At 61.9% G+C, this 22,740-nt stretch overlaps 8 protein-coding genes across 8 annotated transcripts; 2 read left to right on the forward strand and 6 right to left on the reverse strand.

Annotated features, from left to right (window-relative positions):
- Nucleotides 1–810: 810 nt before the first annotated feature.
- On the reverse strand, nt 811–2,494 carry PLICBS_006951 (uncharacterized protein; the record flags this gene model as incomplete). The annotated part of the gene is made up of 2 exons (XM_018320339.2): nt 811–2,071; nt 2,133–2,494. 2 exons carry the CDS (start codon nt 2,492–2,494, stop codon nt 811–813), a joined length of 1,623 nt encoding a protein of 540 aa, XP_018180236.1.
- A 7,109-nt stretch (nt 2,495–9,603) lies between these two features.
- PLICBS_006952 (uncharacterized protein) lies at nt 9,604–10,712 on the forward strand (the record flags this gene model as incomplete). Its single annotated transcript, XM_018320340.2, has 2 exons — nt 9,604–10,372; nt 10,450–10,712. 2 exons carry the CDS (start codon nt 9,604–9,606, stop codon nt 10,710–10,712), a joined length of 1,032 nt encoding a protein of 343 aa, XP_018180237.1.
- A 620-nt stretch (nt 10,713–11,332) lies between these two features.
- Nucleotides 11,333–12,328, reverse strand: PLICBS_006953 (uncharacterized protein; the record flags this gene model as incomplete). The annotated part of the gene is made up of 2 exons (XM_018320341.2): nt 11,333–11,891; nt 11,973–12,328. 2 exons carry the CDS (start codon nt 12,326–12,328, stop codon nt 11,333–11,335), a joined length of 915 nt encoding a protein of 304 aa, XP_018180238.2.
- A 527-nt stretch (nt 12,329–12,855) lies between these two features.
- Nucleotides 12,856–15,750, reverse strand: PLICBS_006954 (nucleoporin nup84; the record flags this gene model as incomplete). Its single annotated transcript, XM_018320342.2, has 4 exons — nt 12,856–13,184; nt 13,234–13,346; nt 13,398–13,665; nt 13,722–15,750. The coding sequence occupies 4 exons, from the start codon at nt 15,748–15,750 to the stop codon at nt 12,856–12,858; spliced, it is 2,739 nt and encodes a 912-aa protein (XP_018180239.2).
- Nucleotides 15,751–16,607: 857 nt separating this feature from the next.
- PLICBS_006955 (Cx9C motif-containing protein 4, mitochondrial) lies at nt 16,608–16,985 on the reverse strand (the record flags this gene model as incomplete). Its single annotated transcript, XM_018320343.1, has 3 exons — nt 16,608–16,780; nt 16,844–16,856; nt 16,917–16,985. The coding sequence occupies 3 exons, from the start codon at nt 16,983–16,985 to the stop codon at nt 16,608–16,610; spliced, it is 255 nt and encodes an 84-aa protein (XP_018180240.1).
- A 1,201-nt stretch (nt 16,986–18,186) lies between these two features.
- PLICBS_006956 (uncharacterized protein) lies at nt 18,187–18,611 on the forward strand (the record flags this gene model as incomplete). The annotated part of the gene is made up of 2 exons (XM_018320344.1): nt 18,187–18,426; nt 18,543–18,611. The coding sequence occupies 2 exons, from the start codon at nt 18,187–18,189 to the stop codon at nt 18,609–18,611; spliced, it is 309 nt and encodes a 102-aa protein (XP_018180241.1).
- Nucleotides 18,612–19,065: 454 nt separating this feature from the next.
- On the reverse strand, nt 19,066–21,471 carry PLICBS_006957 (uncharacterized protein; the record flags this gene model as incomplete). The annotated part of the gene is made up of 2 exons (XM_065601092.1): nt 19,066–21,341; nt 21,396–21,471. The coding sequence occupies 2 exons, from the start codon at nt 21,469–21,471 to the stop codon at nt 19,066–19,068; spliced, it is 2,352 nt and encodes a 783-aa protein (XP_065457164.1).
- A 573-nt stretch (nt 21,472–22,044) lies between these two features.
- On the reverse strand, nt 22,045–22,573 carry PLICBS_006958 (cytochrome c oxidase assembly protein cox19; the record flags this gene model as incomplete). The annotated part of the gene is made up of 4 exons (XM_018320346.1): nt 22,045–22,162; nt 22,243–22,357; nt 22,421–22,455; nt 22,524–22,573. 4 exons carry the CDS (start codon nt 22,571–22,573, stop codon nt 22,045–22,047), a joined length of 318 nt encoding a protein of 105 aa, XP_018180243.1.
- Nucleotides 22,574–22,740: the final 167 nt, after the last annotated feature.

The raw sequence follows: 22,740 nt of genomic DNA on the forward strand, positions 1-22,740 counted from the left end.
TTTGATGAAGAATACTCCGTAATTGCTACTTGTTCTGGCGTTGCACATTGTCCTTATCTCGCCGTACTCGTTAAGTCTATCTTCGCATCTGCTGTCTGTTTTTCTGGTGTTTTGGGGCGGGCCATGGCGCATACTTTCGGGACAGATGAGCGACAAAAAGGTCAGTTGCGGTTTATTCCCAAGCACGAATATCAACTTATGAGCGCGCGGGGAGTTGAGGCATCAGGCTTCTGTTTGTTTGAGTTACAGCAATATTACTTGTGCATCACGAGACCATGTCCACATGAGACGTGTACCGAGTCGATGGGTGGAGCTGCCGACAACACCCCTCCAAAGCCTTGATCATGGCTGCAACGTTCACTCTCGGAGCGAGCAACATGCGTACTTCCCCATCACACTGTGCCGTATTCAGGATTCGGGTACAGTTTCTATTCTCCTATGTGCTGCAACAGCACATTGCCTGACGTCCGCCCGCAAGACCGCTATCGTCGGCGCAAGGCACGTAAAAAAAAGGGTGGCGAAAGCGAGAAAGCGGTATCTATGGCGCCGTTTCTCCAGATGCCCGTCGTGAATGTGGCCTCGAAAGAAAAAACAAATAAAAAAACAAGGTAGTCTGAGCCCGCATGACCCATCTTCATGTCTGTCGCTCGCCGGGACCTTTGTTCCCAAGTAACCCCATTGCTACATGCCAACGCCTTGTAAATGCTCAAACGTACTCTTTCCAACATAGTAAAGAAAAGGTGAAAAGGAACGGTGGGACGCCGCGGGGTTCTGTGCGACGCCCACCCTGTGGGAGCTGCAGCTCGGGCCTTAGTCGGCATCTTCGTCCGTGGCTGATGCAGGTGGCCGGACAGATTCCGGTATGCTTCGCCCGTACCACCACTCATCTTCCTCGTCGATGCCGTCCTCGCGGATAAGGTCGAGCATGACCTGCTGGTTGCGCTTAATGTCCTGCGTCCTCGAGACGATGCCACGATCGAGAATGGTGGCCTCGGCAGTGGTCAGCCAGATCTGCTGGAGGACCGGCAAATCGTTGAGGAGGCCCTGGGCCTTGTCCTTGCCAAGCTGTGCCATGGGCACGTCAGCTGACAGGCTTGTGTTGAATACCCAGTTTGGATCGAAATAGCCGCCGGCGTTGGTAGCGTCGATTGAGCCTGTCGGACTCCGAACCTTGCTGGACCCTTCACTGAAGGAGAAACGGCCGCCTGGTCGGTCGCCGCTCGTCGACTTTTTCCGTCCGAAGCCTTTCAGGCCGAGACGTGACTTGGAAGGCGCGTCGGCACCGTGGTCCTTGGTGAGCCCGTGATACCATGTATCAACGGCGGCTCGGCGGCTGTTATAGCCCTTGATCTCCCACAGTCTTTCCACCTGCCGCAGACCGCCGATGCACAGGATAGCCACATGGACATCGTCGGAAGGGCGTTCTCGTAGGTAACCTCGGATGGACCGCTCGACCCTACCGACATACGTCGGCGGACGCAGTCGGCGGCAAAAGGAAGAAATGACCAAGGGGAAAACTTCGTGAACTCTCAACAGAGTTCGGTCGTCGTACATGCCCATGATCTCTTTCTCGATCGGGTTGATGGTGTATGGCTCCCGCTGTAAGCCCTGCCCGCCATGTTCGGCGAGGTGCTTCAGGTGGAGCTTTCGGTACGTCTCGAAAAAATGGAAGACGGTGAAAAGCAGAGGTATGAGGCGTCGGCGCATTCGTTCGTGTTGTGGAGCGAAGGCCGCTCGCTGTGATTCTGTTTGGCGAAGGAAAATGTCCTTGGTGATCCATTCGCACATGAGGTACGCTAATTTGGCAGCAACGTGCAGTCGATGCCAAAGGCTGCAAAGATAGTGGAAGGTGATTTCGCTGTTGTCGGATATAGGATAGAGGCGGAGAGCGTACGCAGGGATGTGATTGTCGAGGTGGTGCCGTACAATCGGGGCTTCGTTCAGTGTGATTAAGGCGTGCCATGATTTCGAGGCGAGTCGGAGGTTGAGAACGTCAGTCAAGGGTAGGGTTGATATTATCTGAACCTGGAGTTCATTCGGCAACGCAAGGAAAAGTTGATCGAGGGGGGCACTGGTCAAGACGTTAGCAACGATGTTAAGCAGGCTGGCTGGGCTGTAAGGCCGGTTCAAACCTTTTTCGCGTCGACTCAGTCGATGCCCTGGTCTGTGGGAGAGCGACGGGCTCAGACTCGAGGCTGTGCGCTTTCGTGTGCAGGTTGGTGACTCTGCGCCTTATGCTAAAGAAACGGCTCTTGTCCCGTTTCGACTCGACCAGTCTGGAAACGTCGGCTTCGGCGTGCTTCGATTCACGCAACGGCAGAATGAAGGTCGAGGACGAAACGGAGGCGGCGGAGCCTTCTGTCGGCTCATGGTGGTGATGATGTTGCTGCTGCTGGCTCGCATTGAGCTGGCTGAGCTTTTCGAAGTACCGCTCCGAAGCGAACTCGGTGATGTGAGGAGGGTCCATGGCGGTGGCGGGGCGATGTTCAGCCATGGTTGGCGAGGTGGGAGAGGGAGATAAAGGAAAGGGGAGCGAGTGACAAGTAGAGTAGCTATCCTGCTATCGTCGACGGGCGGCAGCCCCGGGAAGAAGCGTCTCTATTGACCGGCGCTGGGCGAACAAAGCAGGCTGAACATGGCGAGATGTAGACGGAGGGTTTCGGGAGGCGGTCGAGGCCGATCGAAATGAGGTCGAACGCCAGATGCGCCGTGAGGCGGATCGAGATAGGCGCAGGTGGTCGGTCTCGTGGGCGATGGCCTCGTATCGCTTTGAGTCAAGACGGCGCCCGTTAATGTAACGGTGCAAGACGGATCGACTGATTATCGCCGCCGGGTGTCGCAGGGAGCAGCGCGATTGTGCAGTCGCTGCGGAGCGTCTTTGCAGGGTCGTGGTGAGCGCTGAGAGGCTGCGACAGTGATGCCGCTGGACGATGAGGAGGCGACGGGGAGGGCGGGACGTGGTTGGCGGCGTCGTCTGTCGGTCGCGGGCGCCGGATGAGGAGGGCCAAGGGGAGCCAGACGGTCGTGTGAGGAGGAGTCAGGGCGCAGATTGCCGTTGGCGGAGGACAAACAGGAACGACGTCGAGGGCAGGCGATCCGAGAGAGGGCAGGCGGCGAGAAGGAATTGTTGGTGGATGGACGGTCGGATTGGGGGGAAACGAGCCACCACGGCGGGATGGGATGGAGAGAGACGGATGGATGGATGGATGCGTGGATGGATGGGGGATGGATGGGAATGGGAGGACCAAGCAGAAACCTGGGCAGGGAAGGGAGGCGGCGGAGGACGGGAATGGAGAGCGGATGGGCAGCGCAGCGCTCTTGTGGCAACGGCGACGCTGGTTCGTCGAAACGGCCGTTTCGCCGGCGTAATAGTGGAGAGGGGACCAAGAATGTGCCTTTTCCACTGTGTCCACTGCAGCCCACTGTGCGCCAGTCCGTGGTGACGGTGACGGGCGGCGGGCGGGCGGGAGGTGTCGCCGCAAAAGTTCGACCCCCGGGGGGGGGGGGGGGGGGCGCCTGCGCTGCGTGGGCTGGCTGGGCTGCCACCGCGCGGAGCAGGAGGGGGGGCCAAGGGGACGGGCGGACGGGGCCTGCGACTCTGGGGGCGGCCCACTGGGGTACAGCCTGGAGGGCTCCTCCAGACGTCTGCGATTGCGATTGCGCCAGTGCCTGCCCCGGGGATGCCCACTGTCGAGGCAGAGGAACTGCGGCGGCAGGGAGGGGAGGGGATGGGAGGACAGGGGGGGCGCGGCGCCCCATTGAAAGCGTTCGGCTCGGGTTTCAGCGCCCGAGGTCGTCCCGGGACCCGGTGGGCGAAGCCACTCTTCAGTGGCCACCTGCCTGACAGCGGCGGCGTCGTCGGGCCGGGGTACCTGGCGCCGCGCGCTCTCGCCCCGCGCCCGCGCAGGTACCGCGTCCCCCCACGGGTCGGTCCAGTGGGCAGGTGGGTGCTGCAGACTCTCCCCCGTCTCCCCTTGGCGACGCAACGGGCAGCGCAGGGTGCCAGTCGCCCCGAGATAGTCACGGTGCGGGCGGTGGGGCCGCACTGTTGCCATGCTCCCACCCCAAAAAGATTGGGCTCGGCCTCATTTGCGGAATCTCCCAAAGCAGACCAGCGCCATCAGGCTATCGTGTGCTTCGTCGTTCGTCGCCGCGGTTCTGCAGCCAGCCACGGCCTGGCCTCACCCTCACCTCACAGGGAGGGGGCGCCTTGCCTGACCCTGACAGGCCAGGCCCAACTCTCTGCCGCCCCGGCCATCCAGACAGCCAGTCATCCCGTCGACCACACGACGCTCTCACCACGCACACGGCGTTTCCGGGTCTGGAGCCGACCCCAGACGAGGGCGCAAGCCCAGGCCCCAGTCTTCTGCCACGCTCCATCTCCATCGTCGACGCCCCCGGCGGCGAACCCACGCAATGGGCGGCCCGCACAGTAGGGCCGCCGCAGCCTCCACACGATGCCAGATCCCCGGCTTGGCCAGAGCATGGCTGCTGATGGCTGGCCACGAGGACCTGGGATTTAGCCGAAAGGGGGCCGCGGTGAGATGCCCGTACGGCGCGCAACTGTGCCGTACAGTCGGTTTGTTACTGCCCTGCACAGTCCAGTTTCGCGTCCGTAACCGACGGAAGGATTCCCAAACGTTAGGTTACCGGCCGCCCGGCGTTATTGCATCACCGTATCGCGATCGTCGCGCCTCAGTGGTCAATCGCACCTGACCCCCAAAACACCGTCCAAGCATCCAAGACACGACGTACCATCACGGGGGGCGCTGTTCCTGCGGCTGTCTCGGCCGCATCATCGTTGCCCGCTAGACACGGCCGTTGAGACGTGTCCCGGGACTGCAGTGCCAGCGCGTCGATACGAGGAAGATGGCAGATGCCAAAGTGAGCTCGGCGACAGTTGCGGCAGCATCAACGGCCGGGGAAGCGGCCCAAACAGAACAACGCTTTGCACGTTGCGTTTCAGCGCGCCGCCCTGACTGAGTTGTCTCCCGGCACTTCAACTGTCGAATCATTCCCCCCAATGTCGCACTCTCAAATGGCGGGGAGAAGCTTGGCAGGCACAGGCAAGCTTGAGCCACAGGTGGTCCAGAGTCCAGACCACAGCGCCGGCCTGAAAAATTAAAGATGGTGGCCGTGGCCCTCGGGCTGCGCTCGTACTCGCGTCGCCGCTCCCATCGGCCGCAAGACGGCCATTGCAAACGGTGATCGACTGCGGCGCAGTCGAACTGCGAGACATGACACGGTACCAGTAGCTAAAATGGAGGCGGTTGCAGCAGGGCAGCGAGGGGAAGGGGGGCCTGCACGCACGCACGCACAAACGCAAAGGCAAACGCAAACGCGGGAAGCCACACCACGGCGCTACTCCGGTCGTTCTGTCGCCGAGTGTCGTCGACGCCGATCCGCGACACCCACCGGACGGGCGTCCACCTCTTCCCTTGTCTGCTTTGACGCAAGCTGCTGTCATCGCGTCCCGTCTTAAACGCATGCGAGACGGCCGGACGGCACACGGACGGGCACGTCGGCACATTCGCAGATCGACATCATCAATCAACTCGTATGGCCACCACCGCCATGTCCCGGCCGAAGCACGGCTGCCGCTGCCGCTGGCATGGCTCGAAACTGCCGACGGCGGCTGCGAGGGCTGCGGCTCGACCGCTCCCCGGTGACAGCTAGTCCAAGCACGCACGCCCTGCTCGTGTCGCATCTGCCGCTTGGCTTGGCCGCCTGCCCAGCTCAACCACCTCCTGCCGGGCCGACATAGGGTCGAGTGCCGTACGTACACGTACTGTACCAGGACGGAGGACAAACGGGGCCCCGTTTCTCGCTATCCTCGGAGGCTTGCCGCGGCGCCGCGAGGGGAGCTCTCACATTCATGCCCCTGCCGTCGGGCGCATCTGCCAACTGCCATGACATCCATGGCATCGGTGAGCCGCGGCGAGATGCCCCCTGCGCCGAGGACAAAAGCACGAGACGGCGTGCTCGTATGATGAAAGCTGGGCCCGGTCGGTCAAGTCACACTCGCTTGACCATTCCTCGGCGGCCACGAGGCCTCAAGAATTAGACTTTGGGCGGTCGGTGGTCGCCGGTCGCTGCGTCCATCTTGACGAGACCCGTCTCGTCGACGTCGTACGCACACTGTCGCGTCAGCCGGGCCGACAACCTGGATGGAATCAGGGTCCGCCCGCCTGCCTCGTCGAGCCCGGCGTCGAACTTTCACGTTGCAAAGGTTCACCGTACAGCACACTGTACGAAGGGACACGTACTTGGGCGAGTGAGTGAGGTGGCCCTGGTACAGTACAGTACATGGCAGCAAGCTTGTCCCGCTCCTGCCCGAACCTCAACTGACACGACGACGCCTTGGTCACTCCTTCCGTTCTCTGCATGGGTCACCGCGGGGAGGAACCGCGACCCCGCGTGCCTCCTCTCCTCGTTTGCTTGCATGCTCGTACGTACTCGCACGTTCACGTGGACGCCGGCCGGTCAGTAAGGTATGGTACGTGCGGGAAGGAGCACGAGGCTGCGAGCTGGCAACTGCGTCCTGGCTGCCTCAGCTCAGGTGCTGGGGTGGACAAAGAAGCCGAGAGATACGCGCAAGTGCCGCACGAGTGAGTACCGGCCTGCTTCGAGTTGGGTACAAGCGATGTATGATGCCCATCTCCCCAGCATCGTGTTCCGGGTCAACCGGCGGTGCCGACTTAGGCTCACGACGGATATCTGGCTGATGCCACCGCTGCTGGGCCCCCTCTCGGCGATGCTCAGGAGAAACGTAACCTAAAATGCTGCGTGACCACGCGGGTGCCTTTGATGAAACAACTCTCGACAAGGCCACGCCGCCGGTGTACTGCACACTACTGTACTCTCATGTACAGTATCTGTATGTGTGTTGCTGGGAGGACAAGGATTCTCGCCGACTCGGCGGTTGCAACGACTGCGTGCTAGCCGAAGGGCCCGGTCGAGGCCGGCTCAAAGTCGCTGTCACGCATCGATATGATGCAGTATATGCAAATGACGCCAAGGACGCCGCAGCGACATGCACCGAAGACGCCGAGATGCCACGCTTGCTCCCCCTCGTGGCGGAAGCAACTGTCACTCAGGGTTTGTGGCATGGAGGCGCCACTTACCCGGGCGCTCGCACGTGTTGCACAGAGCGTTGTACGATGTACGGCCCGCGATCTGTCTGTAGTATCGCACTTTGACCGGGGCCCGAGGCAGATGACGCCGTCGTCCGACGGGGCGATGCCGCTTGGCCGGAGCCCCATGGCTCTTGATTGTCTCGCGGCTGTGCCTACGCATGCGCCTGCTCGGCCCTCCGCTCATCTGATGCCCAAGGCTTCCTGCAAGGGGAGAGAGGTCCGGTCGAGGTCAGATGCGAGGCAGGACGGACACGAGCGTGTCCCCGTATGTATGTAAGTGTGCGTGTACGTACGTGCTACGCATGTACGTGGGCGGGCGGCGAGATGCGAGTATGCGCAACATTCTCGCCCAGGTCACGTCTGGACACACGGGCCAACATCAGATACTCGCCGCATGGCCCGTGCGGAAATGACGGCCCTACGAGCACTTGTACACGTGCGCAAGTATGTATCTACGTACGTAAATTGGAGGAGGCGTGCTTGGGGGGACGGGGTCAGAAGACCTGCATGCTGCAGCTCGGCCGAGTTCATCATGCCGCCCAGCTGGGGACAACTGCTCGCACGTACAGTACGTAAATGATTCTTGGTCGCACGCGGGAAGCTGTCGGGGCGAATGGAATCACCTCGGCGGCGCGGCCTTGTTATCGACGGGTCATACATAATAGATACTGCTAGGTGAGGTATGCATGGACGAGGACGGAGTACGGATAGAGTACCGGGCGGTTACACCATGGCCGCGACGCCCACGCTTCATCCAGCCCGGGCCGGGCAGGGCACAGACCACCAAGACCCTCCATGCGTAGGGCCGAATCGATCTGATGGCCCGATGCACGGCAGAGCCGCTCGGCTCGTTCGCAAGAGCAACATCGGCAGCAGCAGCAGCAGCAGCAGCAACAACACCAACAAGCCGCGCAGGACAACAGCCTTGTCCCAACGCCCAGGCGGCGCCAATTTCGCAATCTACAGCCCTGCTCCCGGCCCGCCGAAGCCTATCCGGCGACATGCTCGGCGCTTCCAAGGAGCCATCGCAGACGGGGCCGGGTCCACTCGGCTGCCCGCCGCGGCCGATAATGCTGCAACCTTTTTTACCTTTTCACGGCGCACAGCGGTGGTGAGTCGCATCGCATTGATGGAAGACAAAAGCCTGCGCCCCCGGGGGTCCCGCAACGCGGAAGGCTTCCCGGCACCTTATCTCGGGCGTCGTCGACGAGGAGGGCATCAAGTTGTCCTCACGTGACGAGCTGCGGGAACATGTTTCGAGCAAGCTTGTCGTGCAGCCACCGGCCGGATTGAGCTTGACGGGGGGTCCGGACCGGGGGCCGTGGTAGGTGGAGGTGCGCCGAAGCAAAGCGGCTTGCGTGCTCAAAGACAATCTGCGTCACCCTGCCTGCCTCCCGTCCCTCATGTCAGCAGAGAAGGATCCAGCGGGACGTGGCGGTAGCAAGGTACGTACATTCAGGCAGGGAAGGAGGCTTCGATCCAAAAATAGGTGATGGGCTGGTGAGATAGGTAGCTTCGAGATGGACCTGAAGCTGGCGACTCGGCCTCACTCACGACGCGGCCAAGGGAGAGATGGAGACGGTCATTTCGATGATGCTGGTCATGCAGTCCTCAGAGGCCCAAGTCAGTGCTAGCTCAGGACAGCTCAGGACCGCCCTTGATGCCTTCCTTGCCTTACCTTGCGGACTGCTCTTGGCCAAGTCCGTACAGGAAGGAGCGCGTGTGGTTATTACTGCATGTTCCGTCTCGGCCCCGCATCAGCGTCCTGGACAAACAAAGTACACCCGTACATTCTACACGCACAGTTTGTACGCGTATACCTGACCTTGAGTACATCCTTGTGCATGCAACTCGCACGAAGAAGAAGCAAAAAAAAAAAAACCGATCCCCAAGCTGCACGGCCACCACCGCTGCCTGGTTGCAATGCTCTGCCCGTAGTACTCCGTGTCAATCCACGACCGAAGCAATCAATCAACCACCACCACCAAGCCAGGGTTCCCCCCAAACTCCGCCCGCCCAGGCGCATGCTCTCCAATCACAAGGGGCGCCGTCGCTCAAGACTCGGTGCTTCTACATGCCCGCGTCCCGTCATCAAGCATCCCTCCCTCCCTTCCCCCCCACGCGCCGCCGCCGCCGCCGCGCGTGCGTGCGTGTGTGCGTGCCCAGAGCCCAGAGGAGCTGATGAGGGGCACTACATTCGCATCCTCGTCGAAGGCAAACCTTCCCCCTATCACAACAATCTCGGTCTGACGTGATTCAACCGAGTCCAACTTTGACGCAGCGAAACCCACACCCGCCTTGCTGGCGCCGCCATGCCTCGCCGTCCATCTCACCCCTGAGCAGGAATTCCCACCCCCTCCCGCCCTCGCCGCCGCGCTGCTGCTGCAACTGCTGCTGCGACTGCCACTGCTACCCGCACTGCTACCCCGAGCGGCAGCCGAAAAGCCAGCCAGCCAGCCAGCCCACCATGGATCCCTCGTCGGAGCCTCCTCGGCCACCGCCGGCGGACGCAGCGCCCACCGATGCCGAGGCGATGGCGGCGTCTCACCTTGCCAGATTTGAGTTTAGCGAGCAGGGCACCAAGATACTCATGGTCGAGTGGCATCCTGGCGACGCTGCTGCCTCTGCTGCCTCTGTTGCCCGGCCCGATAGCAGCCCTCGACCCGCCGCGGCCCCCAAACCCGACCCGGACCCGGCCTCGACCCCTCCGCACCGGCTGGACCGCCCGGCCCTGGACTCGGCCGCCGCCTGGGAGGTGTCGTGGCCCGGGAAGTCGACCGTCCTGCCCGCCCGTGACACCGACCAGGACGTAACCGGCGCCTGTCGCCGCGTCTACTTCCTCCTGCCTCAGGAGGCTCCCATCCCGCCGGCCGTCACCATCGCCCGCCCCGGCCGACCAAGCTTGGTAGTCAAACCGCTCCCCGCCATCTTCCCGGAGGGCTTCGACGCGGATGCCGGGGCCAGAGGCGTGCTTCACACCTTGTGGGCCAAGAAGCGCCTATCCGAGCTGGAACGCGAGATGGAAGCCGAGCTCAGAGCCAACGCGGAGAGCGTCGGGCTCGAGATGGCCTTGGCCGAGAAGAAGTGGATAGTCGACAACTTCTTCCGCCCCTCGCCGCCGCCGTCGTCGACGGTGCCACTGTCTCCGCGATCACCTGTACCGGGACGGTTGGGAGACAAGCTCAAGGGCCTCAAGCTGGCCACATCTGCTGCCGACCTAGTCCCTAGCCCGACAGGTTTGTGCCACCGCCTCATCAGGGCGACTTCCGAGCGGGTCTTGTTGTGCGCGAACTAACCACGACTGCCTTACTAGCCAATACGTTTACCGGCGCCGGTGTGATGTCCCACACACTGTTGCCCCAGACCGGCGACGTCGCCGTCCCGTCCTTCTCGGCCATAGCCCGCGGAAACGGAAACGGCAACGGCCACGCTGCGGCAGTGTCCCTCGACGCAGCTGTCAAGGGTGTCTTGCCGCCGCCGCATGTTGGCCCTGGGGACGGGGAGGACGACCTCTTCGCTCTCCCCATCAGCCCCAGGAGCCCCGACATGAAGAAGAGCCCCTTTAGCATCCTATGAGGCCCCATCGAGTGGCCAGACAAGACCGGCTCGTCCAACGAAAGGCGTGACAGTGACCAGCCAGGCTTGTGCAAGTCTGTGTGTGTCGGCGTCGTGACTATTGAAGATGACGGGTCTGGGGGTCGGGTTCATCCCATTGCGGGCGCGCAGCTGTCCTTCCACACGTTTATTTAGACGGAAGAGAGCGCCTCGACCAGGGTGGAGGGGCGCGGTTGTTTCTGAGCACATACAGGCCGCCAGATATCCCACATGGCACGGCGCGCAGTATTTCTTAACGATGGCACGAGAAAAAAGACGAGACGAGCACGAAGAAGCACATAGTTGTCGAGGTAGCGGAGGTCATATATGTATATACAGCTGGAGGATATCCGTCCCCCAATGCTTGGAATCTATTGATGCCGCAGCTAGACTTGGACTGCCGGCGGAGGATGATTGATCCCTCGAAGCCCTCGTTTCATCGTTGGTGCGGCTTGATCCTGCCGTCTTGCGTCCTGTCCAGCGTCTCGTGCGTCATGCCTGTTCGGGTGCCAGAAACACTCGTCGCGTCTGATCCCATCGAGGTCATTCGTATCGTCATTAGTAGTCGCTTCTTCAACAGAGCCACAGGTCGCCCATCTGCATCACCTCCAGCCTCCCACGCGGCCCTCATCCCACCTCTCCTTCCTCTCCTGCCGCAGATAAAACTCGACCCTCGCCTCCCTATACCTGCGCACCCAATCCGCCACCTCGCGCTCCGACGCCGGGCCCCCTCCCGCAGCATCACCACCACCACCCGCACCCACACCCACACCAGCGCCATCCGCGCCGCCTCCGCCGCCTTCGAGGAAGCTCTCCTCCATGGCGAGGCACACGTTGCCCTGCTCCTGCACGCCCTGCGCGAGACGCTGATACAGGCTCGCGGGGGAAAAGGGTGCGAGCGCGTGGTCCATGTCGGACTGGCGCTGGCGCCACTGGCGCTCGAGCGCGTGCGTGGCCAGCAGCTGGGCCTGGGTGGCGGAGCGCTGGCGCGCGAGGTGCGACGCGAGCATCTGCAGGTGGGACGCGAGGCGGGCGTTTTGCGCGAGGGCGAGGGAGAGGTCGGCGTGGGAGGCGGCGAGCGTGGGGTGTGCCGTCGAGGGGGAGTGGGTGAGGCCACTCAGGAGCTGGGGCGAGGCGAGCAGCGCGGCGAGGTCCTGGGTTCTGTGGTTGTGGTCCAACGCGGTCAGCGATCACCTAGTTTGAAGACGAGAGAGAATTGGGCACGGAGAGGGGGTTCCTCACGACTTGTCCTGCAGCATGCTCGGCAGCCACCCATCCCCCGGGTCTGGCCCGACGTCCGACTGCGGGAACGGCACGTCGCCCAACAATCCGTCGTCCGCTCCCCCCGCCGCCGCCGCGTAGCCCTGCTGCCCGCCCCCGGCCATCTGTCCCTGCTGTCCCTGCTGCTGCTGCTGCTGCTGCTGCTGCTGCTGCGATGACGGCGGCGGAGGAGGCAGAGGCGGCCCACTAGACGGCGTGCCCATGCGGCTCGTCTCGTGGCTGCCGGGCTTGGGCGGCGGCGCCGGTGGCGTGGCTTGCGCGACGACGGCGCCGGCTGCCGAGAGGCGGTGGTGCGCTTCGGGCGAGAAGCTCGCCATTGCGCCGGGTTGTGTTGGTAGCCGGCGCAAGACGATGCGATGTCGTTGTAGTCCGGCGACGTTGGGTGTTGTCAGAGGAAGAGGCGGGATGGAGGAGGAAGACGTGAAGTTGAGGGTTGGAGTTGGACGACGGCGTGGTGGAGCTTGGGGGAGCTTGCGCGGTGCACATGGTGCGTCAATCCCGGCCGCGCGCGAGTGTGGGGGTGGGTCCCCGCTCACCGGCTCCCGGGTGGCTTCACCGAGACCGACGACACTCTGTAAGTCCTCGGGCAGCTCTCGCCCACGTCCATCAGCTGTCAAACACGCAGACAGACCCAAGACTGCTTGTTCCATGCTTTGATTTATTTGGCTGTCTACCTGCGCGCGTGGGTATCTCGTCCACTGTATGCGCCCACCGATGCTGGTCTCCGCCCTGCCTGTCTGTACTCGTATAACTCGAGACGCTCCCTGCACTCCCTTTCGCCCTTGCCGGTTCATTGTACACAGAATCAAACAAAGTCGGGACTGATGCCAACTCCTCCCGCAGATTACTGCTTGATGGCCCACAGGTCCCGCGACCAGCCCATTGCCCGCAGCTTCTTGCTACTCGAGCCAGTCGCCCTCTTCTCTCCCGTCGCCACGGCCAGCGCCTTGCTGCACGCCGCAAACGCCTCCACCAGCTCCGTCATCCTGCCTGCCTTGACGAAGACGCCCGTCAGGTCCGAGTTGCGCTCCGCCACGATGGTCGCCAGCTCCATGCTCTCCAGCAGGTGATCTCGCGAGAGACCGGTCCCGGCGTAGTGCAGCCCGCTCACAAAGCCTAGTATCGTCTCCGGCAGGTAGGCCTGCCTCAGCTGTGCCAGCTCCTCGTCGCCATCTGTCGTCTTGTCAGCAGCTGATGTCTAGGCATTGACACTTTCACATACCCTCGATGCTCGCCAGAAGCCATCCTCCCAGCAGGGGCTGCATTCTCTCCTTCATCACCCCAACAGCCTCGCCGACCCCGGTCCAAAACTTGGGCCGATCTCCGCTTGGTGCTCTAGATACATTGTTAGCGGCAAGTTTGACGCTCTTTAGGCATTTCACGTACTCGGTGGAGAGCTCGATCAACGACCCTAGAGTTTCTAGGCCGTCGAGAGCCTTGGCGAGGCACTCGAGCTCGCGGTAGTTGCGGGCACTCGTCATGACTTCTTCGGGAGTCGCCGTCGTTATCCCGCTCTCCTCGAGCTGCTGAGCCCAAAAGTCAATGTCGTCGAGCGTGGCCCAGTCCGTAATTTCCTGATCAGTAACGTTTTGGAGGATCGAGTCGAATTGTACGCGCTCCATCAGCTTTCGAGCCGCAAGTAGATGCGTTCGCTCTGTTCAATCATGTCAGTTCATTGCGTTCTCCAATAGGTTGCCGGGACACACGTACTGAAAAAGTGCTTGTACACCTGGACGCCGATGCGAAGGACCTCCGGCCATGCAACCTGGACTTGAAGCAGCCACTCCAGTGATCGAACGGCATGCTCCTCCTTGATACTGATGGCTGCCTCGTCGTCACCAAAGAAGTCGGCCTTGATGCCACGTCCCAGTCGAGCCGTAGGTGGTCCGTCCATCAAGATGCTGAACGGCTCCGTGGGCGTCTCGCCGCCGCTGTGGTCGCCGAGATCCTCGAAGACCAGCTTGGCCAGCGTCTCGACGAACTGGAGGACATCGATGCCGACGCGCTTGATGAGCTTGAGCTGTGTCACACGTCTCTCCGGGTCCTGCTCGTGGATCATGTTCCAGCTCAAAACTTCATACTGCCTAGGGGGCGCCAGGATCGAGCAGTACAGGGGGATGAGCTCATCCAGCTTGGCCTGCCCGAGATACTCAGTGTATGCCGCCAGGATGCTCTCTTGGCTATAGTGCCATTGCGCGTTGGTTGTATTGTCGGGGGTACGGCCCTCCAGTTCATCGAAGTGGCGCATCAGAGCGATGAGCACGTAGACGTGGGCCACTATTCTGAGGCCGTCATGTTGGTCGAGTCCAAAGTATTTTCTCGGCGTGATGGCGGTCCCATCCGAAAGGGTTCGGGGAAGTAGAAGCGACCGCTGATCCTTGTTTGCATCGTCGGTCATCACCAACGCCTGCTCGTACAGGTGGCGATCGATGTCATTGGCGATCATCGAAGCCTGCAGAGCCTTGTTGGGCTCCATCGCCTCCTCCACGGTGGCTTTCTGTGACTCCAAGGATACAATCAAGCGTCTCTCGAGGCCGTCGAGGTCGCCGTGAAAGTGGATCGCGTCGAATGACGGGAACGACTTTGTCATGCCAGATGCCACGTCCGGCGGACACTGCCCCAGCAGAAAGGTGTCGATCTGTGTCCGCAGCAGTGCGTTGTAGTTTGCAAACACGAAATCGTCCCAGGTCTTGGCCACCTTTTCAACACTTGCGATGTCTCCGGCCAGCAGGCCGTACACGGCACGCTCGTAGTCATCAGCACCGCCGTTGCGGGCCAGACTGAGGCACATGCGCCGCCACAGAGCAATCGAGGCTGGAGATGCGTCGGCCAAGGCCTCCCTTCCGTCGACAGGCAGCAGCAGGCCTGACATTGACACCGCCCTCCACATTTCTGTCCGTTCTTGGCACCAATCCCGGATAGTGTCCAGCGTGCTCCCCCGGCGGAGGTGCTCGAAGCAGCCCAGCCAGATTGCGCGCTCAAAGTAGTCGTCCTGGGATTCGAGCTTGCGAGCCTGTCGTGTGGTGGCATCAGGGTCCAGGTTGGTAACGAGCGGCGCGCCGTCCGCGTTGACGTGTGAGGAGGTAATGTCGGCGGACTGGCGCTCTAGGAGATGCGGCCACGCCGTCAGGCGCTTGCGGTGCTTGATTGTGGACCGAGTATGTAGCCAGCCATGGGCGATGATGTCTCCTCTGTCGGCGTTCTGTTGTAGCTCCCGCGCCAGCTCATCGATATCTGGGCCGGAAGACGCGTTCGTCTGGAGCCACTGGATAACAGCACGTCGCTCCTTGAGTATCGGGTCGGTATCGACGAGTTCCTCGAGCGAGCGCGCGGGCGCAGGTTGCGTCGGGCCGGCGGAGGAAAACAGTGACTTTTTCTGCGGGCGAGATTCAGGGTACCTCAATGGAAGCAGCCTCCGGACCAGATCCCACGTCTGCACCTCTTTTTCCAGCTGCTGCATCTGGCTGAGGTCCGCAGGGTCTGTGACGGCGGGGACGGGCTCATAGGCGTCCATGTCAACATCACCCTGGCCATCTCGCGGGCGCTGCGGCTTCTTTTGTATCAACCTTCGGATCGCGTTTTCGTGGTATTTGCGGGGGAGGTCTAGGACACGCGCCCTCTTGTCGGCTACGCTCAGGCCGGGAGCCAGGCAGCTGTCGAGGGCGTTGGCGAACTCTTCGACTTCAGGCCCCGGCACGATGCCGGGCGGCGTCTTATTGTCGTCCTTTTCCGGCTCCATAGCGTCGGATCCACGGGGGCTCAAGGTCCTCGCGCAGACTCTATAGATTGAAGGCTGTGCGTGCGGACGGCTCGCGGGACGACAGGGCGCGTTGGCGAAGCTGCCGGCGGGGCTGGGCCGTCAAAGTCGTGGCTTTGGCAGGAGCTGGGACGCTCTCTGCGTGCCCAAGAGCTGGCCAAGATTGCTCCAGCAGGGTGTCTCAAGCCGACGCAGAAGTTCCACTCGTAGTGCGACCGCTGTCGACGTCTGCGTTTGCGGTGCTGCTGGCCCGTGGCGCGTGTTGGTGATGGGCCGGGTGGTGGTGAACTGATGTCCCAGCACTGTTTTTTGGAGCAGAGCGAACGGCGCGCGCTTGAGCTTTCCCGCCAGGATGCAAACTGCCACAGGAGCCGTCCTATCGGCCGCGTGTGGCTGCGCGTGCTGTGGCTTGAGCTTCCCGGTTGCCTGGAGGTACCCGCGGGAGGTGCCAAAACGGGAGGTACAAAGCAAGGGTGCGCGCATACAGCGATATGCAACAAAGCGTCTTGCGCACCGCCCGCTGCGGGACCTACATGGGCTCGTGCAATTTTTCGCCGGCCTCTTTTTTCTCTCTTCTCTTCTTCAACATAATGTCATCGGCATTCATATTAGAGTCTCGGAACAAGACGCTTCAATGCTTGTTCAGGTCCCACGAGGGCCTCTTTGCGCGCTCAATGATCGCCTAGAAGAAAGATACGGTGCTCTTCATTACTGTTGCCTGAGCTCACGCGATGCCGGCGGACGCAACACGGAGAGCGGTACATGCCTGCCTGCTTAACACCAGGGCGTTTCATGGGGATATTTCAAGCGGCGGCTAGCATTTGTCTATGCCTGTCTGTCTATCTGCCCTCGCTCTGCTGCTTCATCTTGAGGCGCAGCAGGCTGGGCTTGGGACAGCTGGGCGTGCTTGCGTCGTCGCCGTAGCGTTCGTAAAAGGCGTTGCAGCACTCGTAGAGAGCCTTGACGGCGTCCTGGCACTTGGCCTCATTGTAATTGTTTCGCGTCAAGCAGTCTGCGAAGCCAGTCAGTCTCCTTGGGCGGTCTCGTCAAGTGCGGCGCCTGAGCCACTGCATACCTTGGATGGCACACTGGCATCCCCATCCGTTGTCAGCAGGGGTTGCTCGGGTCAATGGGTAGAAGCATCTCACAGCACGGGGATGACACGCCGGCTTTGCGTCGACATCGTTTTTCGGTGGTGATTGGGCCTGGTCAGTCATGGTGAGAGTGGTGGTCTGCTGAGCAACTGTGGGTGACAAACCATTGTCGGTCCGGTCTGTGTTGGCGCGGTCAGCCCGTCCGTCTTCTACTTGCCAGGCTCGCCGATGTTGGAGAGGGCTCGTGAAAGGTTCCTGGCCTAGGTGTGCTGCATGCTTCGAGGAATAGCCTTGGTGGGCGTCAACCACGGTGTGCTGATGTCATGCCCCTTCCGTTGCGTGTCCAGAGCCTGGCACAGAGGCCAAGTTGCTGAGGTACTCGTACTCGCTGGGGCTCGTTGTGGCTGGGCTGTTAGCGTTGTGCACCACCAGCGTGCGCTGGGGTGCAAGGGGGAGCCACCCGCGCTGTTGGGTGGTACCTGGTATAGTACCTAGGCCCCAGGCTGTCGGGTGCCCAGCCGGGAGCATTGAAGGCGGTACACTGTACAGTGGTGCGTCGTCAAGACCTCGAGCACACTCAGACGGCGGCTGGGACGTGCCGGCACAGAGTGCGATACATCCTCAAGGACTTCCAAGAGGTTCCATGTCCGAGCTCGCTGTTCTCAGGTCTGCCCCTCCAGGGGTATAGCAGGCACTGCCCGAAGAGGGAGGCACCGTGGCGTACCGCATCTCCAGGTGCCCGGGCAGCAGACAGCTGGAGGCACCTCCCGTCCGTCACCAACCAGGCCCTCGTCGCAGCGCGCCAGTTCCCTGCAGGCCACCAGCACGAGTGCTCTGCATTGACTCCCAGGCTGCCCAGGTGGTAACGTACCGCTGAGGAGCCGCGCCGCCCGCGCGCTTGATCCATTCTGCCTGCGCCGCCGCAACCAATCACCACTCGCACTCCCCACCTTCTCTCTCCTTCCGTTTCCACGCCCCGTCCAGACGACGGGTCCTGACTGAGCCAAACTCCGATCACTCGCCTCTCAACTCGCCTCCTACAAAACCTCGATCGACCACCAACCTCGTCGTCCCGCCACTCGTCGTCTCGTCGCTCTCGCGTCTTGCGACCCCCTTTCCTTCTCCCGTCTCCGCCCTGCGCAGCCGCTTCGCCGTCTCTACTCTGCAAGACATACGCGCACGCGCGCATCGTCTGCACTCTTCGACCGCAGCAACCCCTCCTTGTCATCGCCCTCAAGCGTGGCATCCCGCCGCCCGCGCACGAGTTGAGAACAGATCCCCCCCAAGAGAAAGGGAAAGCCCACAACCGCCTTCTTCATACACAATGTCGGCCGAAAACGACGGCGTTCCCTCGCCCGACCAGCAGCAGGAGGCGCCTGCCGGCTCCGAGCACCTCAACATCAAGGTGACGGACAACAACAACGAGGTCTTCTTCAAGATCAAGCGCGGCACCAAGCTCGAGAAGCTTATGAACGCGTGGTGCGAGCGCCAGGGCAAGAGCCTCACCTCGGTGCGGTTCCTCTTTGACGGCTCCCGAGTCCAGCCCACAGACACGCCCGATGCTGTAAGTCTTTTGCTCCTCATCTCTCTCCCTTGCCTTTCCTGTGTTACCGCCCTTGCCCCCCATTTGCTATCCAACGCGTACTGCGCGGAAACGATGGACTGACGCGGCCCAAACAGCTTGAAATGGCCGACGGCGACACGCTCGAGGTGCATCAGGAACAGGTCGGCGGCGCTGCTGCGTTGTAGGGGAGTGAGTGGGCAGGGCTACGCGGCGCAGACACACATGGTTTACACAGGGGCGTTTGACGGCGCGGACAATACCTTCTACGACTGGTGCTCTCTCTCTCTTTCTCTCTCTTCCTCTGCATATCGTGCAAGACCAAAGACGGCCCCGTCGGCTCGTTTTTGCGCTGGGAAAGGGTAGACCGGTGGCAGGCTGGATTTGCGGATTAATTTACAGACGAACTTCATGACTAAAAACTGAGCTCCCCTGTCTGTTCTTTGCGAGTCTGATTTCATTCCGCATGAAGTTGGGAGTGAAACTTGACGTTTCATCCAACCTGTGCTGTCCAGCGAGCAAATCGTGAATACCATTCAATATCGCGCCTGTACAAACCGTAATCCAACATGCTAATGTAAAGAGCAAAAAGAAGCAACGCCAAACGTGATCCTGGTCCCATAAGTCAAGTAACACATACAATCATGCCTTCAGGTCTCGCGTGCGACACGCCGTGCAAAGCACCACCATTCCCCCTCGCACCTCCTTGGGGAATATCTGCCCGTCGTCAAACCCCCCCTGGCACTCTGCGCACCGGAAGCAGTGCTCGTGCCACTCGCCGCCCAGCGCCTGGATGTACTGCCCTATGACGGCCACCTTGCATTTCTTGCACTTAGGGGCCCGGCGCTCGGTGCGCTTCGTCTGACAGTTGATGCACCAGGCGTAGCCGTCCTTCTCGATGTGCGTCATGCCGTGCTCAAAGGGGTCGCCGCACTCGGCACAGAAAAAGTGCCCGTAGTGCCAGTGCTCCCCGAGCGCAACGATGTGCTCGCCGAGGATGGGCGTCTTGCAGTGCTTGCAGCGCGGGGCGAAGAGCTCGTGCCAGTCGAGGTGGCAGTAGAAGCGCAGCCGCTCGTCCCCGTCTTCCTCCATCGTCATACCCGGTACCTCCTCCAGCTGCTCGCCGGCCGAGCGGCGACGGATCCTCTCGAGCCTCTCCATGCGGAGGTGCTCGGGCTCGTGGCTGATCTCCATGGCCTCGAGCCCCGTGCCGCACATAAAGCAGCTGAAGCACTGCGGGTGGAAGCGCTCCTTCGACCCCGCGAGTGCCACGAACCGCCCCTCGATCGGGAACCCACACTCGTGACACGCCGTTGTTGAACGAGCCATGGCCCCGGGTGCAGGCGACCAGTGACCGCGGGGTCGCTGAAGGCCACGGGCCCTCGGTCCGGCAGCTCGTGGCTGAGGTAGCGGCCGTGCCTTGTTCCCCTCTGGCTTGTCATCAGGTGTCACGATCACCGGAACGCTGCTCGGTTCGTCCACAGCGATGCTGGGCACGTTAATCGACGGCACAGAGACACCTGGGCCATCATCGGGGCCCGCTACAGCGATTGACGGAACGATCGGCCGTGCCGCCTGCCGTGAGCGCGGCGGAGCTTCCTCTTCCACAGCGATAGTAGGGATACCCATAGGCCTACCGGCCCGGCCGTGGGCGTCGCCTGTTGAGGCTTGGGCTGCTTTGTTATCAGCGGACTCGTCCGGGGCTTTCCAGTTCGCATCAAAGCTTACAATGGGCCGCCCCGGACTGTCGCTGACGGCGGTCGGCTCCGGGAGCCTGGAGCTGCGGTCCTTGAGCCGCCTGCTGGTGGCTGCGCGGATGTCGTCGCTGCGGACCTCCATGCCGTTCTTGCGGGGCACCGAGGGGTCGGGAGTCGGTCCTGGTCCCGGCGAAGGCGTGTTTCTGGTGTATTGAGCGTTTCGAGTCTGGGTTGGAGGGTTGCGGTATATGTCGACTCGGTTGAGCGGCTTGACCTGCGCGGCAGCGTCCCGAGATGGGAAGAATCGCGAGGAGCTGACGGGATTCGGAGGCTTGTTGCTCAACTTGTTTGGCGACGCCCGCCCGCTCGCAACGCCCTCGCTGCCGCCCGATACCTCAGGCTCTTCCCAGATCTGGTCGCCTGAAAAGGGTCGCTCCACTTCGCCGCTGATGTTCCTCTTAAGGCTCGTGCGACGGTTGTGGGCGCCAACGCTCCCGTAGGGTTTCTGCTTCCTGTTGCCCGCGCACTGGTTCGAGTCGAGAGAGTGGCGAGGCGCGTATGAGGAGTCGTCGCTGCCGGTGGAGCTGCCAGAGACTGAGCGCGAGCCCATGTCCCGGCGGAGGCCACTGGGGGCGATGTCGTCTGAATCTGCACCGATGCTGGCCGTACGGGCATGCGCATAGCTGTTCTTTCTAAGATGCGGTCTATAGCGATATGGCCCGTCAGGAGGACGTGGGACGACTCCGTTTTGGTGCTGCCAAACGAGCTCGGCAGCTTCGTCAAGAGCGGCGTTGTAGAGTCTCGTCTCGTCGTCCGAGCCGGAGCCGGAGCCGGAGCCGTCCTGTGCACCACTGCGGATGTCCATTTCTTCCATGGCGTCACGCAGGGAGACGGCCTCCTCCTTCTCCATCCATCTCTGGCCGCGTTCCATGTATGTTCTCGTGGGCACGACGTCGGACGGCTTTAGCGGGGCAGTTGGCGTCGCCGGGTAGTAGTCACGGCCGCTCGACGTGGAGAGGCGGGACCGTATGCTGGCGGCGGCAACGCTCGGGGCCTGCGAGGGCGTGCGCTGGTGGCTGGCGTCGTTGATGGCGGCGTCTTGGGCGGATGCACCACCCAGGCTGTAGCGCCCCGTGCTGGCGCGGCTCAGCTGGGACGGTAACGGCCGAGCTCCTCCAGGGCGTGTCGTGCGGTTGGCGCGGAGCTCGGAGAGATAGCTTGCTGCGAGAGCTGGTAAGTTTTGTGAAGCAGGCGTAGCGCGTCGTTGACCCGTACCAAATTGGTCATTGGACATGTATGACGCCGTCGGGGGCGATGCCCGCCGCGTCTTTGCATCAGCCGCTTTCCTCATCGCGGCGGGTGATGCTGGTTGTATTCGACGAGTGGGATAACTTGGACGTTGAGAGCGTGTGCGATGGAAGGTGAATGAGGTGAATGATGATGGGTGCTTATTGACGGGAGCGAGTAGGGTATTATGACAAGGCGTGGCAGGGTCAGTAGCGACAAGCGCGTCGGTAGCGTCAGAGCGAGTGTGGTGGTTTTGTAGCAGCGGGTAACCCTGGAACCCTGGAACCTGTCCCGATTCACCGGCGATGGTGCACCCCAGAGCTGTTGCCGGGCGGGTTGACGGGGCAACGCGGCAGTCGGCCAGTGGGCGGCAGGGGGCTGCAGGGGCTGGATCCAGGCCGGTGGGCGACACACCCGCATCATTGGATCCTGGCAGCGGTTGGCATCAATTCTGCCCTGGCTTCGCACGCGACACCGCCGGTTTGCTTTCATCAATACATACAAGTACATGCTATAATACACAGGTATCCCACTATTGTACAGTATACGATAGAGTTTCTTTCCTGCCGTTGCCGCGGGAGCGTGCGGATCGTTGGCCCGCTCAGACGCACAACAACTGAGACTCACTCTCACCAACTCACCACCTCAACTCGCCTTTGACGCCCTTTTCGGCCTCTGCGGGCTTGTCGGCCGGCGGGGCCTTTTGCTGCTCCGCAAAACCCAGGTTCTTGAGCTCGTCCCTGGCCATGAGGTTCCTGGTTGGGAGTAAAAGAAATCGGGTGTCAGCGCTGGTTGCTGCCCAGACAGGAGTCTCAACGGCGGCATGCCGCCTTACCGGTCCATCCTGCATGAGAGATAGGCCTTGGCCAGGTCTCTGCACTCGTTGTCGTTGAGCCCGCGCACCTTTTTCATGCACGCCAGGTACTCGGTCATGACATGCTTGCACTCGCCTAGAAGTCTGTCGCGTCAGCTCTGCCCGCTCTGCGGCGACAGCTCATGCCGTGGCGACTGACCATCGTGGTCCAGCGGGAAGCTTCCACGTTGCGGCCTGTGCGGTGCGGTCAGTCAGTGAGTGCTGCGACGCGGCTCGCTCCATCAGCGTTCAGTACGACTCACGGCGTCGGCCTCGTCGACGGCAGCTTTCCTGGGCTGCCAAAGGTGCTCATGTCCGCGGCTTGCGCATAGTATCTGGTCTGGTCGACTGGGTGCAGGGAAATGTCGGATCGGGGCGCGAGGGAAGAATCGCGATGAAGTGGCGCGACTAGGACCGGAGGCGTGAGACTATGTGGCTAGTGCCCCCCGCCGCGCCACATCGCCTCTGCGCGCGCGCTGC

The sequence above is a fragment of the Purpureocillium lilacinum genome (assembly GCF_023168085.1).
Source record: "Purpureocillium lilacinum CBS 284.36 DNA, scaffold_5, whole genome shotgun sequence".
Lineage (NCBI taxonomy): Eukaryota > Fungi > Ascomycota > Sordariomycetes > Hypocreales > Ophiocordycipitaceae > Purpureocillium > Purpureocillium lilacinum.